We start from the raw sequence: 21,420 nt of genomic DNA, 5'->3' as shown, positions 1-21,420 counted from the left end.
TGGCATATGTGAGTGTGGACATGGCATGTGTGAGAGTGTGGACATGGCATATGTGAGTGTGGACACGGCATGTATGAGAGTGTGGACACGGCATGTGTGAGTGTGGACACGTGAGTGTGGACACGGCATGTGTGTGAATGTGGACATGGCATGTGTGGACACGGCATGTGAGTGGACATGGAATGTGTGTGTGGACAAGGCGTGTGTGTGGACACAGCGTGTGTGTGTGTGGACACGGCATGTGTGAGTGTGGACATGGCATGTGAATGTGGACACGGCGTGTGTGTGAACACAGCACGTGTGTGAACATGGCGCGTGAGTGTGGACACGGCACGTGTGTGAGAGTGTGTAGACACAGGGGCATGGAACGTGTGGACGGGGGCATGGAGCATGTGAACACATGGCCCGTGTGTGAGAGCAGCCATGTATGTGTGTGGATGAGGCAGGTGAGCACATGGGTGGGTGTGGGCAGGGAAGTGGCAGGAATGGGCTGTTGAGGGCAGGCAGCAGTGAGCAAAGGGCAGGGGCAGGCTGGGCATAGGCTGTGGGGGGCTCAGGGGAGGGCCCCTGCTGGGAGGCCCACCCAGGAGCTCAGGGGCCACATGGACCCGGAACTGCAGTGAGCAGCTTCCAGCAGGTGCTCCAGCCTCCTGGGGCTATAGGGAGAGAGGGCTTTGTGCAAGCACACACCCCAGCCCAGACCTGCCCAGGCTGCAGCGGCTGTGCTGACCCCTACCCAGTTCTGACCCTCACCCCTCACTCCCTGCCCTCCAGCTGCCTGGCCCGCCAAGGAGAGGATGAAGCCAGCCAATCCCTGAGGCTCTGTGGCCACACCCTTGGCCAGCACGACCCATAGGGTATAAATAGACCTGCTTGGGAGCCCACACCCGACAACTCACACCTGCCTCAGACCAGAGCTCTGTGCGGGTGACGGCGCACGCATTCCCTGTGTCCCCACCTGTCTTGGACGGAGCAGAAGCCACACCTGCCAGACCAGTGCCACCGGGACAGCTGCTGGTGGCCCGCCCCGGGGAGGGATACCTGCTGGGTGAAGCACAGGCCAGGCTGGGCCTGGAGAAGAGGAAGCAGACACCGCCAGGGCGGGGCAGCCCAGGGCCTTGGAGCCCAACCTTGGCCGGCGAGGAGGACCATGCCCAGGACCCGCTGACCCCCGGCCACCAGGTAAGGCCAGCTCAGCCCATGTTCACCCCTCACCTGCACAGGCTCAGGGTGGGGCACCATTGTGGAGGGGTGGGGCCTGGTGCCAAGGAACCGGTTCTGTGGGGTACACAGGCCGCAGAGCAGTCCCCAGGTCCTGGTGCCTGGGGCACTCACGGCCTCACAGTGACGGCGCGTGACTCAGGTGGTCACAGTGACCTGTGTCATCCCACCAGCCTGTCTGGGACTCACTGGCAAGTCAGGGGCGGGGTGGGGCAGTGCCAGGAGTCACTTCTGGGGCAGCCTCCTGGGCCCCACGGGGACGCACGGCCAGGCCCTTGAGGCTCACCGTCACCCTTGCCCACTTCCCTCCAGGTGGGATCCCTGTGGATCCCTGCAGCGGATCCTGGGTGCAGGGGAGGGGCGGGAGGTGGAGCAGGGTCCCAGGTCAGCTGAGATGCCCACCTGAGCCACACCCAGGGGCAGAGCAGCATCCCACAGTGTCCGTCCCCCAGGGTCCCTGCCATGAAGTGGGAGTGGGTCAGGGAGAAGAAACACCCACTCAGTGGGCAGCTGAGGGTGCCCTGACCATCACCTGACCATCAGGCAGTGGGCTGGCCCAGAAGGAATGGCTGGGCTTGTCCAAGTCCCACCCCCGCTCCGTGCATATCAGACCCTCAGCAGCCAGACAAGCTGGCCCCGCAGGCCGCAGGTCATGCCTGACACGCACCTTCCTCGGGCACTGACCCCTGCCCCTGCCCCTGCCTGGGCCCTCCCTATCGTCCCGAAGCCCCCGGGGCTCAGCCCGGTCCCCAGACCCAGAGACCCCCCACACCCCACCCTCACATAGCTGCCTGCAAATCAGGCCTGCACGGCCCAAGCCAGGCACCCACTCTGGGATCCGAGTTCAAACTCACTTCACTTGACTTGGAGTCCCTGGCCTGCCTGACAGCCGTATCCGCCAGGGTCCAGGGCCCGCTGGCTCCCTTGTGGTGGCCCTGGCTGAGTCACCCATGCTCTGGGCAACCTTTTCCACACTGGGGCGTTGTGTGAGTCCCGTGATGTGGGCCCAGCCTTGCAGAGCTCCGACATAAACAGTGACGACTGTGGCTACTGTCATCCTCACCATTATTTCTGCCCAGGCAGCAGGGCCAGCCAGGTGGGGCAGGGCCGACAGGAGGTGTCCGCCGAGCGGTCAGCGAGACCCCTGTGCACATGGCCTGCATTCCCGGCGCAGGCCTGGGGCCCTGTAGGAGGCTCACCCCTGGTGCAGCCGTGTGATGGGGTGGAGAGGGCAGGATTGCACGTGGGGCAGAATGACCTCCGGGGCACTGGAGGAACTTTCTGGAGTGGCGCACAGGGAACAGAGTCCTTCCTTGGGATCTCTGGGGGCAAGAGAGGGGAGAGGGAGATAAAACACCACCAGAAAGGGGCAGCCTGTGATTGCTCACCACAGTCCCTGTCCCACAGCTCAGAGACATGTCAGGCCAGCAAGTGTGGCACACGGCTGTGCCACCCCCTCGCCGGAGCAGCTCCACAGCCTCGATGCCCAGGTCCCCCAGCTCGGCCAGCAGCCCCAGGTCCCCTGGCACCCCTGGCTCGGAGAAGGTGGCCTCCCCCCTGGAGTGCTCCATCTGCTTCTCAGGCTATGATAACATCTTCAAGACGCCCAAGGAGCTCTCCTGCACCCACGTCTTCTGCCTGGAGTGCCTGGCCCGGCTGGCGGCTGCTCAGCCTGTGGGCCGCCCTGGCGGTGAGGCTGTACCTTGCCCCTTCTGCAGGCAGCCCACGACCGTGCCGCCTGCTGGAGCCCCCGCGCTGCGCACCAGCCGCCAGCTGCAGGCCCGGATGCCAGCGCATTTGCGGCGCGAGGAGCCTGTGTGGCTGGAGGGCACCAAGCTGTGCTGCCAACCACTGCCCACCACACCTGGCCGCAAGCCCAGTTTCGTATGCGTGGACGTGGGTTTGAGCAAGCCTGCTGAGCCGCCTGCGCCCGCCCGGGACCCTGCCCCCCGCCGGGGCCGCCTGGCCCGCTGCTGGGCGCGATGCCGGGACTGGAGGCGCATGGCACTGGTCTCTGCCCTGCTGCTGGTGCTATTCTGCGTGGCACTTTGGCCGGTGCAGTGTGCACTCAAGACCGGGAACCTGCGCTGCCTGCCGCTGCCTCCCCGGCCCCCGGCCACCACCACAGCTGCCTCCCCCTTCGGGCCTCTGACTGACAACTAGAGCCACCAGCCTCTGCCCAGGTCAGCCGCCCTCACCCAGCTCCATGGGGGGTCCCCCACTGGGGGGCCCAAGGACGCAGCAGCCACTGGAAGTCGGTCCCCGAGGACGTGAAAGGAGCCGGGCATCTCTGAGGACTCCACCGGGGCCCCACCAAGACCAGGCTCCATTTAGCTTGTCCACCTCTCACTCTCCAGGCTGGGTCCTGATGGGGTGGACAAGAGGGTCCCCAAAGCCTCCAACAGCCACAGGCTCACCGGGCGTGGTGGCTCACGCCTGTCATCCCAGCACTTTGGGAGGCTGAGGCGGAGAGATCACTTGAGGTCGGGATTTCGACACCAGCCTGACCAACATGGTGAAACCCCATCTCTACTAAAAATACGAAAATTAGCCGGGTGTCGTGGCGGGCGTCTCTTAGCTACTCGGGAGGCTGAGGCAGGAGAATTGCTTGAACCCGGGAGGCGGAGGTTGCAGTGAGCTGAGATTGCACCACTGCATCCAGCCTGGTGACAGAGCGAGACCCTGTCTCAAACAAAACAAAACAAAACAAAACGAAAAAACAGGCTGGTACAGGAAGGGCCCAGGACAGCAGCTGGCCAGCGTCCCTGCCACCCACACACACTGTGAACTGCCTGCCAGGGAAGACCCTTGCCAAGAAGGAAGGGGCCCTGCCATGCTTCCACTCGTGCTGACATTTCCCCACAGGGCTGGTCCTGCCGTTGGGTGGGGGTGCTCGTCTTGCCCCTCGGACTGTGGGGAGAGAGTGGAGGCAGGGCAGCCCCCAGTGCCAGGTAACCACAGAAACTTCCAGCTGCGCCTCCAACCCTTGTGAATTGTACCTTTTAAAATAAATTATTTGTATCCATCTTTGGTAAGAAGGCCTCACCCTGGGTGCCCCTGCTGCAGCCTCAACCCAGAGGATACCCTGACAGGATTAGACTCCCAGCAGCCACTGGGACAGGTGGGCCCAAGGTTCTAGGGGGTCCAACTCCCAGCCCCTCTGGCTGCAGACAGGCTGGGGGTTTCTGGAGTTAGCTGGCGACTCAGCAATGTGAGGCTCCCCAGGGAGATGGGGAGAGGCCCAGGACACTTGGGGCAGGGCAGGCTGGACCAGGGGGAGGGCTTCAGCTTGGCTCAGAGCCCGGTGGCTGACAAAGGGGGCCTTTCTCTTCCCCCATCCTCCGCCGTGGCCATACTAGGCCACACCTCCAGGAAGTCACGCCCCATGGCCCTGCTAGGGTCCCCGACTGGAGAACCACAGAACCATGACCCCTGGGGGAACCCAGAAGCAAAGATAACAGCCAGCGTGCAGCCTGCAGATCCACTGACTCTCTGGCAACTCCCAGGGCCATCCTGGCTGGGGAAGAGGCAGAGGTCAGCTACGTGAGGTATGGGCAGGAGGCTCGCCAGCCCCAGCCCTACCCCATCTGTCATCAGCCCCAGGAATCTTGCACCACCAGGCAGGCATGGCCACAAGGGCCCAGGCCAGTTCCAGCTCACGCAGGCCTCCTCAGCCTTATCCCTGACCCCAGAGCCCAGGTACTTCCTGCTCCAACCAGCTGGGCCTCTGGTCCAGGGTGGGAAGGGGTGGGGAAGGCCCCACAGAAGCTGACTCCAGCTGTGGGGGCCACAGCTACCCTTGCCCCAGGTCCCAGCCAAGACACAGAAGGGAGAACACAGCACTTTACTGGAAGGCTGTGAAAGCCGGTGATGTGGGGAGTGCAGCCACGGGTCACAGCGACATCACTCTGTGTCACACACGCAGTCATGCCCACACAGGCCCACGCCCTTGTCATCGGCAGGGCCAGGCGCGTGACGCTGCACAGGTGGTCACATGAATATGTCTCACACACCTCACTCCACAAACATCCACCCTGTGATGGGTCCAGGTCCTCACCGGGGCCACATCCCAGACCACGGGAGCAGGCAGGGCCGGCAGGCCTGAGCCGCGGTGAGGGCAGACCCGCACCGAGTGGCTGAGCTGGTGGCGCACACGGGTTCACACGTGGTCACCGGTGGGCTTCGCAGCCTGTCGCTCCCTCTGCCGCCCCTGGGCCTCCCTGAGCTGGGGACAAGCTTGTGCCTCCGTCCTGGACACAGTCCCGGCCCGCGGCTCCGGCCACACGCGGGCGTGGCTAGGCCGGGGGTTCCCTCAGACACCCGCGGTTCTGCAAGTTCGCGTCCTCGCCGTCCCAGGGCTGCGGGGTTCTGGGCGCGGAGCAGCGGCTCAGCCCCGCACCCCGCACGTCCCAGTCCCTCCCGGAAGACTCCGGACCGGCCCTGGCGCTCCAGTCACACTGGGGACGCCTGGGGAGCCGCGGGCCGGGGGCTGCAACCCGATTCGCGGGGGGCGGCGCCCACGTTTTGGTTCTCGCGCTCCTGAAGCGGCTCGCGCTGGGGGGAGGGGCCGCCGGTCACCATGGCGACGTCCACACAGGCCACGCCCCGCACAGGCCACGCCCCTACCTGCTCGCGCAGGCGCAGTTGCTCGCCCTGGATGTGCTGATGCAGCGCCAGGTACACGAACTTGTACTGAGCCTCCGTCTGCACCATTCCCCAGCGCTGCCGCCAAACCAGCTGGATCGTCTTCGGGACGTCGATGTCGCAGTCCAGCCCTGGGGACAAGCGCGCTTGAGGAGGTGCTACGGATGGGGGGAAGGTGCCGGCAGGCAGGGGCGGGGCTACTGATGAGGGGCGGGGCTTGTCGGCAGGGGTGGGGTCGTCCTGAGGGGTGCGGCTATAGCAGGGCAGGGTGGGGGGACCCAGAGAGGAGCGGCTCGCCCTGCCTGCTGATGACGTAGACCAGGATGTCAATCACGATGATGGTGCCTGTGCGTCCGATGCGCTGAGGACAAACCAGGCGGCCTTTGATGAGAGTAGGGGGCGGGGGCGCACCCGCCAACCCGATGGCCGCCCGCGTCGTCCCGCGTGGCCCCGCCCCGCCGCACCTGCGCCTGCACAGCCGGCGCAGCCCCGCCCCGCTGCACCTGAAGTGCACCACCATGGGCCCGGTTCACCTCGTCCCGGAAGCCGAGGGCGCCGGCGGGATCGGCCCGGACGCCGTGGTCCGGCAAGCCGAAGTACTGGAAGTGCTGCACCGGACACTGTGGCTCCTCCTGAGCTGGGCAGGCGGTGAGTGCAACCCCCCGGGGGGGAGGAGGAGGCTGAGGCACAGCTGGGTTTCCGGGAGTGCCCAAGCGGAGGGGCTGCGGGGGCCAAGGCGACCAGGAGGAGGAGGGAGGAAATGGGGAGGGGACGCCGAGATGGCCCCAGGTGGCTCAGGTGCCTGGGGAAGGGAAGAGGGAGCTGGGGGCGGGAGAAGCAGGCTGGTTATTTTATAAGGAAAGACCAAATGTGAGGGCTCCATGGGGGCCTGGAGGACGCTACACACACACACACACACACCACCACACCACACACACACAGGGCGGGGGCTGGAGGGAACAGGAGGTAATCTGCCCGAGACAGAAATGGGCGTCTCTGGTATACAACGGAGATCAAAGCGGCAGTTGGAGAGGTGTGTGGGAGGAGCGGCCGCCAGCCCAGGGCTGAGAACGTGGCCACCTCAGTGACCCCTGTCCAGGCTTGGAATGCACCTCCTGGGTTGAGGGGTGTGGAAGCCCCCAAAGGCAGTGGGGTTGGATGCAGGTAGGTGTGGGGGTCTCCCAGTGCAGGCCCACAGCAGGCACGCTCCACTGCCGCCAGGCTCACCTGGCCTGGCCGCCACACCTGCAGCTCCGGCACGCAGCAGCCCTGGGCCTGGCCCTCACCCAGGATGCGTACGTGCACACGGCCGAACTCTTGGCTGCCGGGCAGCTCTGGCCAGTCCTGGAAACACTTGTTCTGAGGAAAGCGCTTTGCATCAGCCTTGCCGGCAGCACCCCGGCACCCCGCCCCTGCGACCTGCAGAGACGCAGGTGTGTATGTGCAGCCACGGGGCTCTGTGGGAGCCTCCCCACTCCCACGGCGTCCCACAGGCTCCTTGGCCCGGTCGGGAAGGGCCTTGGGCAGCTGAAGATGCACGGGGTGGGATGGGCACTGGGAGCACTGGCACCGCACCCCTACCCGGCCTCGCTCCATCTCCCTGGTGGTAGTGACGATGACACGCGTGTTCTCCTGGTGCACCATGGCCCAGAAAGCAGCCACTGTGGCCTGCAGACAGCCCTGCGTGGCTATGTACGCCCTGCCCCCGCCATGGCCCGGCTCCTCCTCAGGGTCAGTCTGAAAGGGGATGAGGACAACTGCTGCTGTTTCCAGAGGACAAACAAGTCCATGCAAATATTATGCAAATGATATGCAAACGGCACACAAATGTTATGCAAAGGAGCCCTGGTGGCTCAAACACACTCCTCACTCCAGGCCAGCAAGGGGCTGAGGACCAATGCCCGTCCAGCCTCTCTGAGGACCCCTTGGGGACTGCCACCCACCCCTCCCTTGGGGACCCTGGTTCTTCCTGAGCCCCCCAGGAGCAACGGGCCCAGGCCCCGCCTCCCGCGCACACCCACCCTGATGTAGTTGGCTCCAGGCCTGCCCTCATCCTAGTCGAGCAGGATGACTCAGGTGGTGTCAACTGGGAAGGGAGGTGCCGCTCAGTTCTCCAGGGCACAGCTCGTGGGCCCCACCTTGCCTCTTTGCCCGCAGACCCTGTGGTGTGCAGAGGTGGAGGGTCCAGGGTATGCGAGGGGGAGCCTCAGGTCAGCGGTGGCAGATGCTCCGCCTGCTCCCCACCTCCCCCAGGCCCGACGGGTGACACCCTGGCCTCTGCCCTCACAGGGAAGGATGTTCTTGTAGTGATTCTTGGGCTTGTTCTCCACCCTCTGCCCCTCCTTCCGAGGGTACAGGAACCGGCATTCCTGCTGCTGCAGCATCTGGAGGTGATGGAGCCTTCAGCTCACAGCCCCGGCCCCTTCCCAGAGCCCGAGATGGCCACCCCCACCCCATCCCGTGTGGGCGGAAGAGTACCTAGGTGCCGAGGCAAGAGACTGAAGGCACAAACTGTTTCAGTATAATAAAGAAAACAGTTAGAATAAGAATAGTCATAATACAAATTAGATATAGCAATGATCATGAACAATTATCCATCATTATAAACATTATTAATCATTAGCTTTTAATATTACTCTTTGTTGCATTACTAATATAACCTAAGAATAACCGGCGGGTATAGGGTCAGGTGCTGAAGGGACATTGTGAGAAGTGACCTAGAAGGCAAGAGGTGAGCCCTCTGTCACACCCGCATAAGGGCTGCTTGAGGGCTCCTTGGTCAAGCGGTAACGCCAGTGTCTGGGAAGGCACCCATTACTTAGCAGACCGTGAAAGGGAGTCTCCTTTCCTTGGAGGAGTCAGGGAACACTCTGCTCCACCAGCTTCTTGTGGGAGGCTGGATATCATCCAGGCCTGCCCAGAGTCATCCGGGGGCCTAAACCCCTCCCTGTGATGCTTCAATGCTCACGCTCCTTGTCCACTTTCATGCTCCTCCCGTACTCCTGGTTCCTCTTTGAAGTTCGTAGTAGATAGCGATAGAAGGAATAGTGGAAGTCTTAAAGTCTTTGATCTTGTAAGTTCATAGAAGAAAACGCTGACATATGCCGTCTTCTGTCTCTGCTTCAGCCACCTAAGGGGGAAGGGCCCCCTGTCCTGTGATCACGTGACTTGTTTCACCTTGTCAATCACTTAGAAGATTCACCCTCCTTACCCTGCCCCCTTGTCTTGTAAGCAATAAATATCAGCGAACCCAGCCATTCAGGGCCGCTACCAGTCTCTGTGTCTTGGTGGTAGTGGTCCCCGGGGCCCAGCTGTTTTCTCTTTATCTCTTTGTCTTGTGTCTTTATTACAATCTCTCATCTCCGCACACGGGGAGAACACCTGCTAAGCCCCGTAAGGCTGGACCCTACAGTTCCAGACCCTGCGCTCCCATCGGGCACTTGCTCTAGCCCCAGGGGACAGAGTCTGAGGGTGGCAGCAGTCAGGATGCACCTTGAACTCCACCCAGAAGCCCTGCCTGGCCGTCCCACTGGCATCGGTGGCCCTGCTATTCCTGCACACAGCCCTCCAGGCGCCAAGCGCTGATCCTCATGGCCTTGAGGGGCTGCCAGGGAGAGGCCTGCGTCTAAGCTTAGGGGGGCCCAGGGCCCCGCAGACCCCACCACACCCCCCCAGGGCCCCGCAGACCCCACCACACCCCCCCAGGGCCCTGCAGACCCCACCACAGCCTCCCAGAGCCCTGCAGACCACACCACACCCCTCCCACTGAGGGCAGCTGCCCCAAGCCCCGCACCCCTGCACCTGGCCGCCCTGCCCCGGGCCCCGCACCCCTGCACCTGGCCGCCCTGCCCCGGGCCCCGCACCCCTGCACCTGGCCGCCCTGCCCCGGGCCCCGCACCCCTGTACCTGGCCGCCCTGCCCCGGGCCCGCATCCTGGTCGGGTCATGGAGGTCGCCATGCGCCAGGAGGACACACGGAGGGGCTGGTAGATTTTCCTTCCCGTGGCCATTCAGGCGCCTGGGGGCTCCCCTGGTAGGGGGTCTTCCCTGACCCCAGTGGACCCCCAGCTGCTTTCCTGGGTGAGGCTGTGCCCATGGCCCTGGTGCCTGTGGAGGGGCCTACCTGCTTGAGGTGCACAACGACCCCCACCTTCCCCATCACCAGGCTCTTCCTGCTCCACCGGGTCTCCGAGGGTGTCAAAGCGCTCCCCGTCTCCCACTTCTCGTCAGGCTGCGGGGGTGGCAGTGAGGGGCCTGGCCAAGGCCACTCGCCCTTCCCAGAGGCCGCCCCAGCTCGCCGCCCTCTCCCACCTGGAAGTGAGTCATGATGTGTGTGACCCGTGGCTGGCAGCCTGCGCCCTGCGCCTTGTCCCACTCCTGCGTCAGTGCTGACAGCAGGAAGTCCCCAGGATTGCTCTGACTCTCGTGCACCAGGAAGCTTCCTGGACGCCCCTTCTGCAGCAGCAGCTTCTCAGCCTCCTTGCCAGACAGGCGCCCGTAGTACCACCTGGCCCAGGCATAGGGGAGCACAGGTGAGGCTGGAGGCCACAGCCTGGCCAGGTGAGGGGGAGAGAACCACATGGATGGGACAGAAGGCTTAGTGAGACATACGCAGACCTTGGGGGTCCAGGCAGCACCCCCACCCAGGCCCGAGCTGCTCTGCCCGCCTTTCTGGCCCTTGCCCCACCCAGGAGCCAGCAGGAGGCAGGCGGGCACTGCAGGGGTGGGCGGCCACCAGGTGGCAGCCTGGTCCTCAGCAAGGAGGGGCCAGGGGCCTCCCCAGACCAGGCCTCCTTCCCTGCAGATGCAGCCTCCTGCAGTGAGGAAACTGAGGCTGGAGGAATCAGTTCAGCCCAGGGCACCAGCCAAGAGGGCAGGGATGGGGTCAGGGGAGGCACCGGCTTCCCTGAGTCACCCTGGACTCCAGTGCCTGAGACCTGAAGGAAGGAGGCCTGGGTGAGGCAGGTGCAGGACCCTGCACCCTCTGCTTTGCTGCAGCTGTGCCCTGAACCAGTGCTTAGCAGACACCGCCCCTCAGGATGCAGGCACATGCACACACACACACATGCACACGCACACACATGAACACAAACATGCACACGCACACACACATGAACACACATGCACACGCACACATATGCGTGCTGACACATGGATGCTGGGCCAGGGTTCACCACTCCGATGTGGGGTCCTGGCAGCCCAGCGGGTACCAGAGCTCAATGGGAACCCCGCTGCACTCCTGGAGCAGCAACCCCAGGCTCTGGCAACACAGTCACAGCCACGGAGGCCCTGCCTGTCTCCAGGACCCTCTCAGGGGAGGACAGAGTCCTGCTGAACCCCTGACTCAATGAGCCCTCCCCAAGGGCCTCTCTGAATAGTTCCTTCCTGCCCAGAGGCTGCCCAGCACCACGTCCAACTCTCACCACCTTCCCAGTGCATCGGCCCCCTGCACCAAGGCCTCCCTGAGTGTGTCCAGGAAGCTGCCCACCGGCCCTCCAGGAGGACCCAGGAGTGAATTGCCCCAGGCCCCCAGCTGAGGGTGTCCAGACCCCACGAGGCCTTCAACCAGAGCCTGTCCCTGCCCAGCCAGGGCCCACCCACCTGACGGACAGTGTGAAGCCTCCAGGGCTGCTCTCACTGGGCCTGGCAAGGAAGTTCCCACGCTGACCCCTGGACAGGAACAGCTTCTCCGCCTCCACCCTGCTGACGTTGGGGTGAAACCACCTAGAGTGGGGAGAGCAGGTCAGTGCCCAGAGGAGGAATCTGGCCCCACACAAACCTGCCTCATTGTTTCCACGGTAACACCCACGACGGTGGCTTGAGGCCACTGTGCTTGAAGCCGGGAATGGCCACTGGCCAGGGGCTGTGGGGTCCCAGGCACAGGGAGGGGAGTTCTCCCCCAAGCGGCAGGGCCTGGGGCCACTGGAGCTCTCTCCTTCTCCACACGCCCCCGAGGCTGTCAGCAGCCCCGTCCACTCCACCCCTCCCAACCTCCACTGCCAGGATCTCGGACTTCCAGCCTCCAGAGCTGAGGGAAGGAGCGCCTGCCCACCCAGCTTATGGTCACTGCTTCAGCAGCCCAGCTGCCTGAAGGGTTCTCATCTCCCAGAGGGCAGAAGCTGTTCCCCGCACTGTGGCGTCCCAGGTCCGTAACACTGGAATTGAGACACTCCGTAGAGGGACAGGGGCAGGGGGTAGTGCACAGGGAGTGGGGTGAGATGCCGGCGGATGCCTGTGCCGCCCCTGGGAGCCGCGCTCTGTGTCTCAGGGCAGGTCAGGAAGCTTGGGGGATGTCACTGAGGAGCTGGATCTTGGCTCTGCAAACCTTGGGGCCCCACGCAGGCAGAGGCTGGTGCTGCCAGCATCTGGACGGGAGGCTGAGGCTGCAGCCCTGCCCCTTCCTGGTGAACAGCCACCCTGTCCCAGGACCTTCCTCGTCTGCAGCCCCCCATGAGGTCAGGGCTGCCCCGGAGCCCATGTCTGAGATCACAACTGCTCCTTACTTTCGTGGCACTGGACTCCAGAGCTCAGAACTACATTGTACTCAGGCGGCAGCTCCAGAGCCCAGAATGTCAGCAAAAAAGAGCCACACCTGTGAGTGACTGAGGGAGGGAGGGAGGGAAGGGGGGAGGAAAGGGAGGGAAGGGGAGGGAGGGAAGGGGTTGTGGAGGGAGGGAAGGAAGGGGGAGGGAGGGAGGGAAGGAAGGGGGGAGGGAGGGAGGGAAGGGGGATGTGGGAGGGAGGGAATGGTGGTGAGGGAAGGAGGGAAGGGAGGGAGGGAGGGAGGGAAGTGGGGAGGGAGGGAGGGAGGGAAGGAAGTGGGGAGGGAGGGAGGGAGGGAACGGGACAGGGACAAGGGAGGAAGGGAAGGGGAGGGAGGGAGGCGGCAGAGGAAGGAACTGTGGAAGTGGGGCTCCCCCAGCCCTGTCTTCCCCGGCTGTGCTGTCCACACAGGGGCAGCTTCTGGACACCTGGCTCTTGGGCATCTCCTGGCTGCATAGATGATACCCAGGTGGGGCCTGCTGGCTCTAGGACTTCCACCCCATGCTGGCCCTGCCTGGTTGTCAGTGGAGTCATAACCTGTCTACGAATGGGTGGGGGTTGCTGTGCCCTGGGCAGACCCTGCTCCAGCCCTCATGGCTAGTCCAGAGGAGGAGGAAGGTTGAGGGCGGTACTGCCCCCTCCGCCCCACAAAGGGCAGCTGCAGGGGTCTGTCTAGAACAGAGGCTGTCAGGCCTCTGAGCCCAAGCCAAGCTATGTATAAGTGACTTGCACTTATATATCCAGATGGCCTGAGGTAACTGAAGATCCACAAAAGAAGTAAAAATAGCCTTAACTGATGACATTCCACCATTGTGATTTGTTTCTGCCCCACCCTAACTGATCAATGTACTTTGCAATCTCCCCCGCCCTTAAGAAGGTTCTTTGTAATTTTCCCTATCCTGGAGAATGTACTTTTCGAGATCCACCCCCTGCCCCCAAAACATTGCTCCTAACTCCACCGCCTATCCCAAAACCTGTAAGAACTAATAATAATCCACCACCCTTTGCTGACTCTCTTTTCGGACTCAGCCCGCCTGCACCCAGGTGAAATAAACAGCCATGTTGCTCACACAAAGCCTGTTTGGTGGTCTCTTCACATGGACGTGCATGAAATTTGGTGCCGTGACTCGGATCAGGGGACCTCCTTTGGGAGATCAATCCCCTGTCCTCCTGCTCTTTGCTCCGTGAGAAAGATCCACCTATGACCTCAGGTCCTCAGACCGACCAGCCCAAGAAACATCTCACCAATTTCAAATCCGGTAAGCGGCCTCTTTTTACTCTCTTCTCCAACCTCCCTCACTATCCCTCAACCTCTTTCTCCTTTCAATCTTGGTGCCACACTTCAATCTCTCTCTTCTCTTAATTTCAATTCCTTTCATTTTCTGGTAGAGACAAAGGAGACATGTTTTATCCATGGACCCAAAACTCCGGCACCAGTCACGGACTGGGAAGGCAGCCTTCCCTTGGCGTTTAATCATTGCAAGGACGCCTCTCTAATTATTTACCCACGTTTCAAAGGTGTCAGACCACACAGGGATGCCTGCCTTGGTCCTTCACCCTTAGCGGCAAGTCCCGCTTTTCTGGGGGAGGGGCAAGTACCCCAACCCCTTCTCTCTGTGTCTCTACCCCTTCTCTGCTTTCCTGGGGCAGGGGCAAGTACCCCTCAACCCCTTCTCCTTCACCCTTAGCAGCAAGTCCCACTTTTCTAGGGGGCAAGGACCCCCAATCGCTTATTTCCGCACCCTGACCTCTTATCTCTATGCCCCGATCCCTTATTTCCGTGCCCCAACCTCTTATATCTCTGTGCCCCAACCCCTTATTTCCGTGCCCCAACCCCTTCTCTGCTTTTCTGGAGGGCAAGAACCCCCCACCCCTTCTCCATGTCTCTACTCTTTTCTCTGGGCTTGCCTCCTTCTTCCACCTTCCATTCCTCCTTCTTCTCCCTTAGCCTGTGTTCTTAAGAACTTAAAACCTCTTCAACTCTCACCTGTCCTAAAATCTAAGCATCTTATTTTCTTCTGCAATGCTGCTTGACCCCAATACAAACTCGACAGTAGTTCCAAATAGCCAGAAAATGGCACTTTCAATTTTTCCATCCTACAAGATCAAAATAATTCTTGTCATAAAATAGGCAAATGGTCTGAGGTGCCTGACGTCCAGGCATTCTTCTACACATTGGTCCCTCTCTAGTCTCTGTTCCCAATGCAACTCGTCCCAAATCTTCCTTCTTTCCCTCCCCCCGTCCCCTCAATCCCAACCCCAAGTGTCACTAAGTCTTTCTAATCTTCCTTTTCTACGGACCCATCTGACCTCTCCCCTCCTCGCCAGGCCGAGCTAGGTCCCAATTCTTCCTCAGCCTCCGCTCCTCCACCCTATAATCCTTTTGTCACCTCCCCTCCTCACCCCCAGTCCAGCTTACAGTTTCCTTCCGTGACTAGCCCTCCCCCACCTGCCCAGCAATTTACTCTTAAAAAGGTGGCTAGAGCTAAAGGCATAGTCAGGGTTAATGCTCCTTTTTCTTTATCCCAAATCAGAGAGCATTTAGGCTCTTTTTCATCAAATATAAAAATCCAGCCCAGTTCATGGCTTGTTTGGCAGCAACCCTGAGATGCTTTACAGCCCTAGACGCTAAAAGGTCAAAAGGCCGTCTTATTCTCAATATACATTTTATTACTCAATCTGCTCCCGACATTAAATAAAACTCCAAAAATTAAAATCTGGCCCTCAAACCCCACAACAGGACTTAATTAACCTCACCTTCAAGGTGTACAATAACAGAAAAAAGTTGCAATTCCTTGCCCCCACTGTAAGACAAACCCCAACCACATCTCCAGCACATAAGAACTTCCAAACGCCTGAACTGCAGCAGCCAGGCATTCCTCCAGAACCTCCTCCCCAAGGAGCTTGCTACACGTGCTGGAAATCTGGCCACTAGGCCAAGGAATGCCCACAGCCCGGGATTCCTCCTAAGCCGTGTCCCATCTGTGCAGGACCCCACTGGAAATTAGACTGTTCAACTCACCTGGCAGCCACTCCCAGGGCACCTGGAACTCTGGCCCAAGGCTCTCTGACTCCTTCCCAGATGTTCTTGGCTTAGTGGCTGAAGACTGACACTGCCTGATCGCCTCGGAAGCCCCCTAAACCATCACGGACGCCGAGCTTTAGGTAACTCTCACAGTGAAAGGTAAGCCCATCCCCTTCTTAATCTAATACGGAGGCCACCCACTCCACATTACCTTCTTTTCAAGGGCCTGTTTCCCTTGCCTCAGTAACTGTTGTAGGTATTGACAGCCAGGTTCTAAACCTTTTAAAACTCCCCAACTCTGGTGCCAACTTAGACAATACTCTTTTAAACACTCCTTTTTAGTTACCTCCACCTGCCCAGTTCCCTTATTAGGCCGAGACACTTTAACTAAATTATCTGCTTCCCTGACTATTCCTGGACTACAGCCACATCTCATTGCCGCCCTTCTCCCCAACCCAAAGCCTCCTTCGCATCTTCCTCTCATATTCCCCCACCTTAACCCACACGTATAAAATACCTCTACTCCCTCCTTGGCGACCGATCATGCACCCCTTACCATCTCATTAAAACCTAATCACCCTTACCCCGCTCAATGCCAATATCCCATCCCACAGCATGCTTTGGAAGGATTAAAGCCTGTTATCACTCACCTGCTACAGCATGGCCTTTTAAAGCCTATAAACTCTTCTTACAATTTCCCCATTTCACCTGTCCTAAAACCAGACAAGCCTTACAAGTTAGTTCAGGATCTATGCCTCATCAACCAAATTGTTTTCCCTATCCACCCCGTGGTGCCAAACCCATATACTCTCCTATCCTCAATACCTCCCCGCTCCACAATCCATTATTCTGTTCTGGATCTCAAACATGCTTTCTTTACTATTAATTTGCACCCTTCATCCCAGCCTCTCTTTGCTTTCACTTAGACTGACCCTGACACCCATTAGGCTCAGCAAATTACCTGGGCTGTACTGCCGCAAGTCTTCACAGACAGCCCCCGTTACTTCAGTCAAGCCTAAATTTCACCCTCATCTGTTACCTATCTCAGCATAATTCTCATAAAAACACACGTGCTCTCCCTGCTGATAGTGTCCGACTAATCTCCCAAACTTCAATCCCTTACAAAACAACAACTCCTTTCCTTCCTAGGAATGGTTAGTGCCGTCAGAATTCTTACACAAGAGCCAGGACCGCACCCTGTAGCCTTTCTGTCCAAACAACTTGACCTTACTGTTTTAGCCTAGCCCTCGTGTCTACATGCAGTGACTGCCACTGCTTTAATACTTTTAGAGGCCCTAAAAATCACAAACTATGCTCAACTCACTCTCTACATTTCTCATAACTTCCAAAATCTATTTTCTTCCTCATACCTGACGCATATACTTTCTGCTCCCTGGCTCCTTCAGCTGTACTCACTCTTTGTTAAGTCCCACAATTACCATTGTTCCTGGCTCGGACTTCAATCCGGCCTCCCACTTTATTCCTGATACCACACCTGACCCTCATGACTGTATCTCTCGGATCCACCTGACATTCACCCCATTTCCCCATATTTCCTTCTTTCCTGTTCCTCACCCTGATCACGCTTAATTTATTAATGGCAGTTCCACCAGGTCTAATCGCCACACGCCAGCAAAGGCAGGCTATGCTATAGTACAAACCACTAGCCCGCCTCTTAGAACCTCTCATTTCCTTTCTATCGTGGAAATCTATCCTCAAGGAAATAACTTTTCAGCGTTCCATCTGCTATTCTACTACTCCTCAGAGATTATTCAGGCCCCCTCCCTTCCCTACACATCAAGCTTGAAGATTTGCCCCCACCCAGGACTGGCAAATTAGCTTTACTCAACATGCCCCGAGTGAGATAACTAAAATACCTCTTAGTCTAGGTAGAGACTTTCACTGGATAAGTAGAGTCCTTTCCTACACGGTCTGAGAAAGCCACCGCAGTCATTTCTTCCCTTCTGTCAGACATAATTCCTCAGTTTAGCCTTCCCACCTCTATACAGTCTGATAACAGACCAGCCTTTATTAGTCAAAGCAGCCAAGCGGTTTTTCAGGCTCCTAGTATTCAGTGAAACCTTTATATCCCTTACAGTCCTCCGTCTTCAGGAAAAGTAGAACGGACTAAAGGTCTTTTAAAAACACACCTCACCAAGCTCAGCCACCAACTTAAAGAGGACTGGACAATACTTTTACCACTTTCCCTTCTCAGAATTCAGGCCTGTCCTCAGAATGCTACAAGGTACAGCCCATTTGAGCTCCTGTATAGACGCTCCTTTTTATTAGGCCCCAGTCTCATTCCAGACACCAGACCAACTTAGACTGTGCCCCAAAAAAGCTTGTCATCCCTACTATCTTCTGTCTAGTCATACTCCTATTCACCATTCTCAACTACTCACACATGCCCTGCTCTTGTTCACACTGCCAGTTTACACTGTTTCTCCAAGCCATCCCAGCTGATATCTCCTCGTGCTATCCCCAAACTGCCACTCTTAACTCTTAAAGTAAATAATCTTTGCTGGCAGGACTATGCTGAATCTCTTTAGGCTAATCAGATGTCCTAGGTCCTCCCAATTCTTAGAACTTTTATACCTGTTTTTCTCCTTATTCCATTTAGTTTTTCAATTCATACAAAACCGTATCCAGGCCATCACCAATAATTCTACACGACAAATGTTTCTTCTAACAACCCCACAATATCACCCCTTACCACAAAATCTTCCTTCAGCTTAATCTCTCCCACTCTAGGTTCCCACGCCACCCCTAATCCCGCTTGAAGCAGCCCTGAGAAACATCACCCATTCTCTCTCCATACCACCCCCCAAAAATTTTCGCCGCCCCAACACTTCAACACTATTTTATTTTTCTTATTAATATAAGAAGGCAGGAATGTCAGGCCTCTGAGCCCAAGCCAAGCCATTGCATCCCCTGCGACTTGCACGTACACATCCAGATGGCCTAAAGTAACTGAAGATCCACAAAAGTAAAAATAGCCTTAACTGATGACACTCCACCATTGTGATTTGTTCCTGCCCCACCCTAACTGATCAATGTACTTTGTAATCTCCCCCACCCTTAAGAAGGTTCTTTATAATCTCCCCCGCCCTTAAGAAGTTTCTTTGTAATTTTCCCTACCCCTGAGAATGTACTTTGTGAGATCCACCCCCTGCCCGCAAAACATTGCTCTTAACTCCACCGCCTATCCCAAAACCTATAAGAACTAATAATAATCCACCACCCTTGGCTGACTCTCTTTTTGGACTCAGCCCGCCTGCACCCAGGTGAAATAAACAGCCATGTTGCTCACACAAAGCCTGTTTGGTGGTCTCGTCACACGGACGCAGATGAAAGAGGCCTCACCGCAGTCTCTGTTAAAGGCCTCCGTGACCAGGCTCATGCCTATAATCCCAATTACTCAGGGAGGCGGGTGGATTGCTTCAGCCCAGGAGTTCAAGACCAGCCTGGGCAACATAGCCAGACCTCATCTCACTTAAGAAGAAATAAAAAATAAAGGCCTCCACAGGCTCTCACCCCTGAGAATGGGGCTAAGATCTCCCCTCCTCTGCAGTACCCGCAGGTCCTGGCTGGTCCCCCTGGGGACCCCATCCCCGGCTCCAGCCCACCCTGGCCAAGTCCCTCTCCCGGGGCCCCAGCTCCTCCTCCTCCTTTGGCCTCCACCCCTTGCAGCTCCTGCCCCTCTGCTCCCCTTTGAACATAACTTCTCCTGGAAGAAGTTTGTATGGCTGTGTGATTTGCAAATGGGAATGAATTAAAATTCATGGCCGGGCGCGATGGCTCACGCCTGAAATCCCAGCACTTCGGGAGGCCGAGGCAGGCGGATCACCTGAGGTCAGGAGTTTGAGACCAGCCTGGCCAACATGGTGAAACCCCGTCTCTACTAAAAATACAAAATTAGCTGGGCGTGGTGGTGGGCACCTGTAATCTCAGCTACACAGGAGGCTGAGGCAGGAGAATCGCTTGAACCTGGGAGGCGGAGGTTGCAGTGAGCCGACACAGTGCCACTGCACTCCAGCCTCTGCGACCAATGAGACTCAGTCTCAAAAAAAAAAAAAAAAAAAAAAAATACTTACCCAAAGGCATGGAGGCCACTGACAACTATCCTTAATGTGGTAACTCACGGATGGCCGAAGTGCATTACGGGACGACACTTATTTAAAGCTAGTTCCTCCCAGGTGATTCGAGGAAAAAGACACGATGGGTAATCAGTAACTAACAGGAAAAACTCTTGTGGAAATAGAGGCCGGGCTCTGTGGCTCACACCTGTAATCCCTGCACTCTGGGAGGCTGAGGCAAGTGGATCACCTGAGGTCAGGAGTTCGGGAGCAGCCACTGCACTCCAGCCTGGGCAACAAGAGCAAAACTCGGTATCAAAAAATAAAAGTAAATAAATAAATTAACAATAATAAAATTCAGCAACAGCAACATTGCCGCTGCTCAGGAACGCAGCGGTGCTGGTCGGCACGGCCAGTCCTCTCCCGCACCTCCAGAGCCGTGTCCCGCCCTCCAAGCCCACGGAGGACTTGGCTCTCAGGGTCGCCATGGACCTCGGGGCCCAGCCAGTCCTCAGCAGTGTCCGAGGCCATCAGTGCCACCTTCTTCCAGTGGCGCCTTCTCTGCATGGCTCTGTGGAGGCTGCACTTCCCAGCTTCCCACCTTGCCCTGGCCAGGCCCTTTGTCCTCCTGCTCTTTTGGAACCCTCGATGGGAGCCCCCAGGCCCTGGCTCTTCTGTCTGCACAGAGTCTCAGCCAGTCCAGCGCCACCTCTTCTCTGAGCTCCAAACTCAGACACCTGGTTTCAGCAACTCCGTTTGGAAAGTCAGCAGCACCTCTTTCCTAACATCTTCAAAACCCAAAGGTCCTGATCTTGTCCCCGCACCCCACACCCTGTTCTTCATCTTCCCCACGCAGGCAAGGGTGGCGGCCCTGCCCCCGGCCCCCTTCGGCGCTCCCTGCCGGCTCCAATCCATCAGTTCCTCTCGTCCTACCTTCAAAAGGTGCCTGGAGGCCACACGCGGTGGCTCACACCTGTAATCCCAGCAGGGTGGATCACGAAGTCAGAAGTTCAAGACCAGCCTGGCCAATATGGTGAAACTCCATCTCTACTAAAAATACAAAAATTAGCTGGGCGTGGTGGCGGCCACCTGTAATCCCAGCTACTCCGGAGGCTGAGGCAGGAGAACTGCGTGAACCCAGGAGGCCAAGGTTGCAGTGAGCCGAGACCGCACCGCTGCACTCCAGCCTGGGTGAGAGAGTGAGACTCTGTCTCAAGAAAAAAAAAAAAGAAAAAAGGCAGCCCAGAGCCAACCACTTCTCCCCCAACCGCCTGGGCCTGCAGGGACTATTGGTTCCGTTCTGCCCGACTCTGACCCCACAGCCAAGCCACGGCAGATGGGACTCTCAGGAATTGCACGTCAGAGCTGCTTACGGCTCAGTGTCGGCCTCTATGGCTCTCGGGAAATACAAGGTTCTGTCCACCCCGGCCTGGCCAGCCACCTTGGCCTGCCCCATGAGGCATGGCACACACCTCCAGAGGGGTCCTCCCGGGCTGGCCCTGCAGCCCCATCCCTGTCCCTGCTTCTGCATTCAGCGCTGATAATGGCAGGCAGCACCCCCACATTTGCATTCACTCTGTCCCTGTGTCTTCAGACGAGAGCCTGTGAGGTCGGCCCCCTTCCAACCTCACGGCGCCCCAGGGACTGCACACTGGTTCAGGGAGGCTCAGGAGCTCAGATGATCTGTGCAGGGCCACCCAGCAGTGAGCAACACCTCCGTCCTCACCTGGCCTGTGGGGAAGGGGGGATCGTCAGCCAGGCACTTGCTGGACTTGGGGCCCCATGAAACTGGCTCCGTGGGGGAGCCAGACCTGGGGGCAGTTCCCACTGACTGGCCATGGGGTAGGCTACCAGGGAAGGCTTCCTGCAGGAGGAGTGCCACGTGGTGACCTCCAGGGCCAGTCACAGGAGA

General features: G+C 58.6%; 2 protein-coding genes and 1 long non-coding RNA gene across 3 annotated transcripts; 2 read left to right on the top strand and 1 right to left on the bottom strand.

Moving 5' to 3' along the window:
* The first annotated feature begins 897 nt into the window (after positions 1 to 897).
* On the top strand, positions 898 to 4,250 carry RNF223 (ring finger protein 223). The gene is made up of 2 exons (XM_030805309.1): positions 898 to 1,182; positions 2,629 to 4,250. Exon 2 carries the CDS (start codon positions 2,638 to 2,640, stop codon positions 3,382 to 3,384), a length of 747 nt encoding a protein of 248 aa, XP_030661169.1. The 5' UTR covers positions 898 to 1,182; positions 2,629 to 2,637; the 3' UTR covers positions 3,385 to 4,250.
* A 1,431-nt stretch (positions 4,251 to 5,681) lies between these two features.
* Positions 5,682 to 7,533, bottom strand: LOC115832998 (tyrosine-protein phosphatase non-receptor type 11-like). Its single transcript, XM_030805307.1, has 4 exons — positions 7,447 to 7,533; positions 7,093 to 7,284; positions 6,330 to 6,497; positions 5,682 to 6,226 (listed from the first exon to the last, which is right to left on the bottom strand). Exons 1-4 carry the CDS (start codon positions 7,507 to 7,509, stop codon positions 6,119 to 6,121), a joined length of 531 nt encoding a protein of 176 aa, XP_030661167.1. The 5' UTR covers positions 7,510 to 7,533; the 3' UTR covers positions 5,682 to 6,118.
* Positions 7,199 to 9,190, top strand: LOC115832999. Its single transcript, XR_004028420.1, has 2 exons — positions 7,199 to 7,298; positions 7,476 to 9,190. It is a non-coding gene; the product is annotated as an uncharacterized LOC115832999 (long non-coding RNA).
* The last annotated feature ends 12,230 nt before the right edge of the window (positions 9,191 to 21,420 follow it).

Source organism: Nomascus leucogenys, chromosome 24, assembly GCF_006542625.1.
Source record: "Nomascus leucogenys isolate Asia chromosome 24, Asia_NLE_v1, whole genome shotgun sequence".
NCBI classification, from domain to species: domain Eukaryota; kingdom Metazoa; phylum Chordata; class Mammalia; order Primates; family Hylobatidae; genus Nomascus; species Nomascus leucogenys.
Note: the sequence above shows the minus strand (reverse complement) of the source record. Positions and strands in the feature narration are given on the sequence as shown.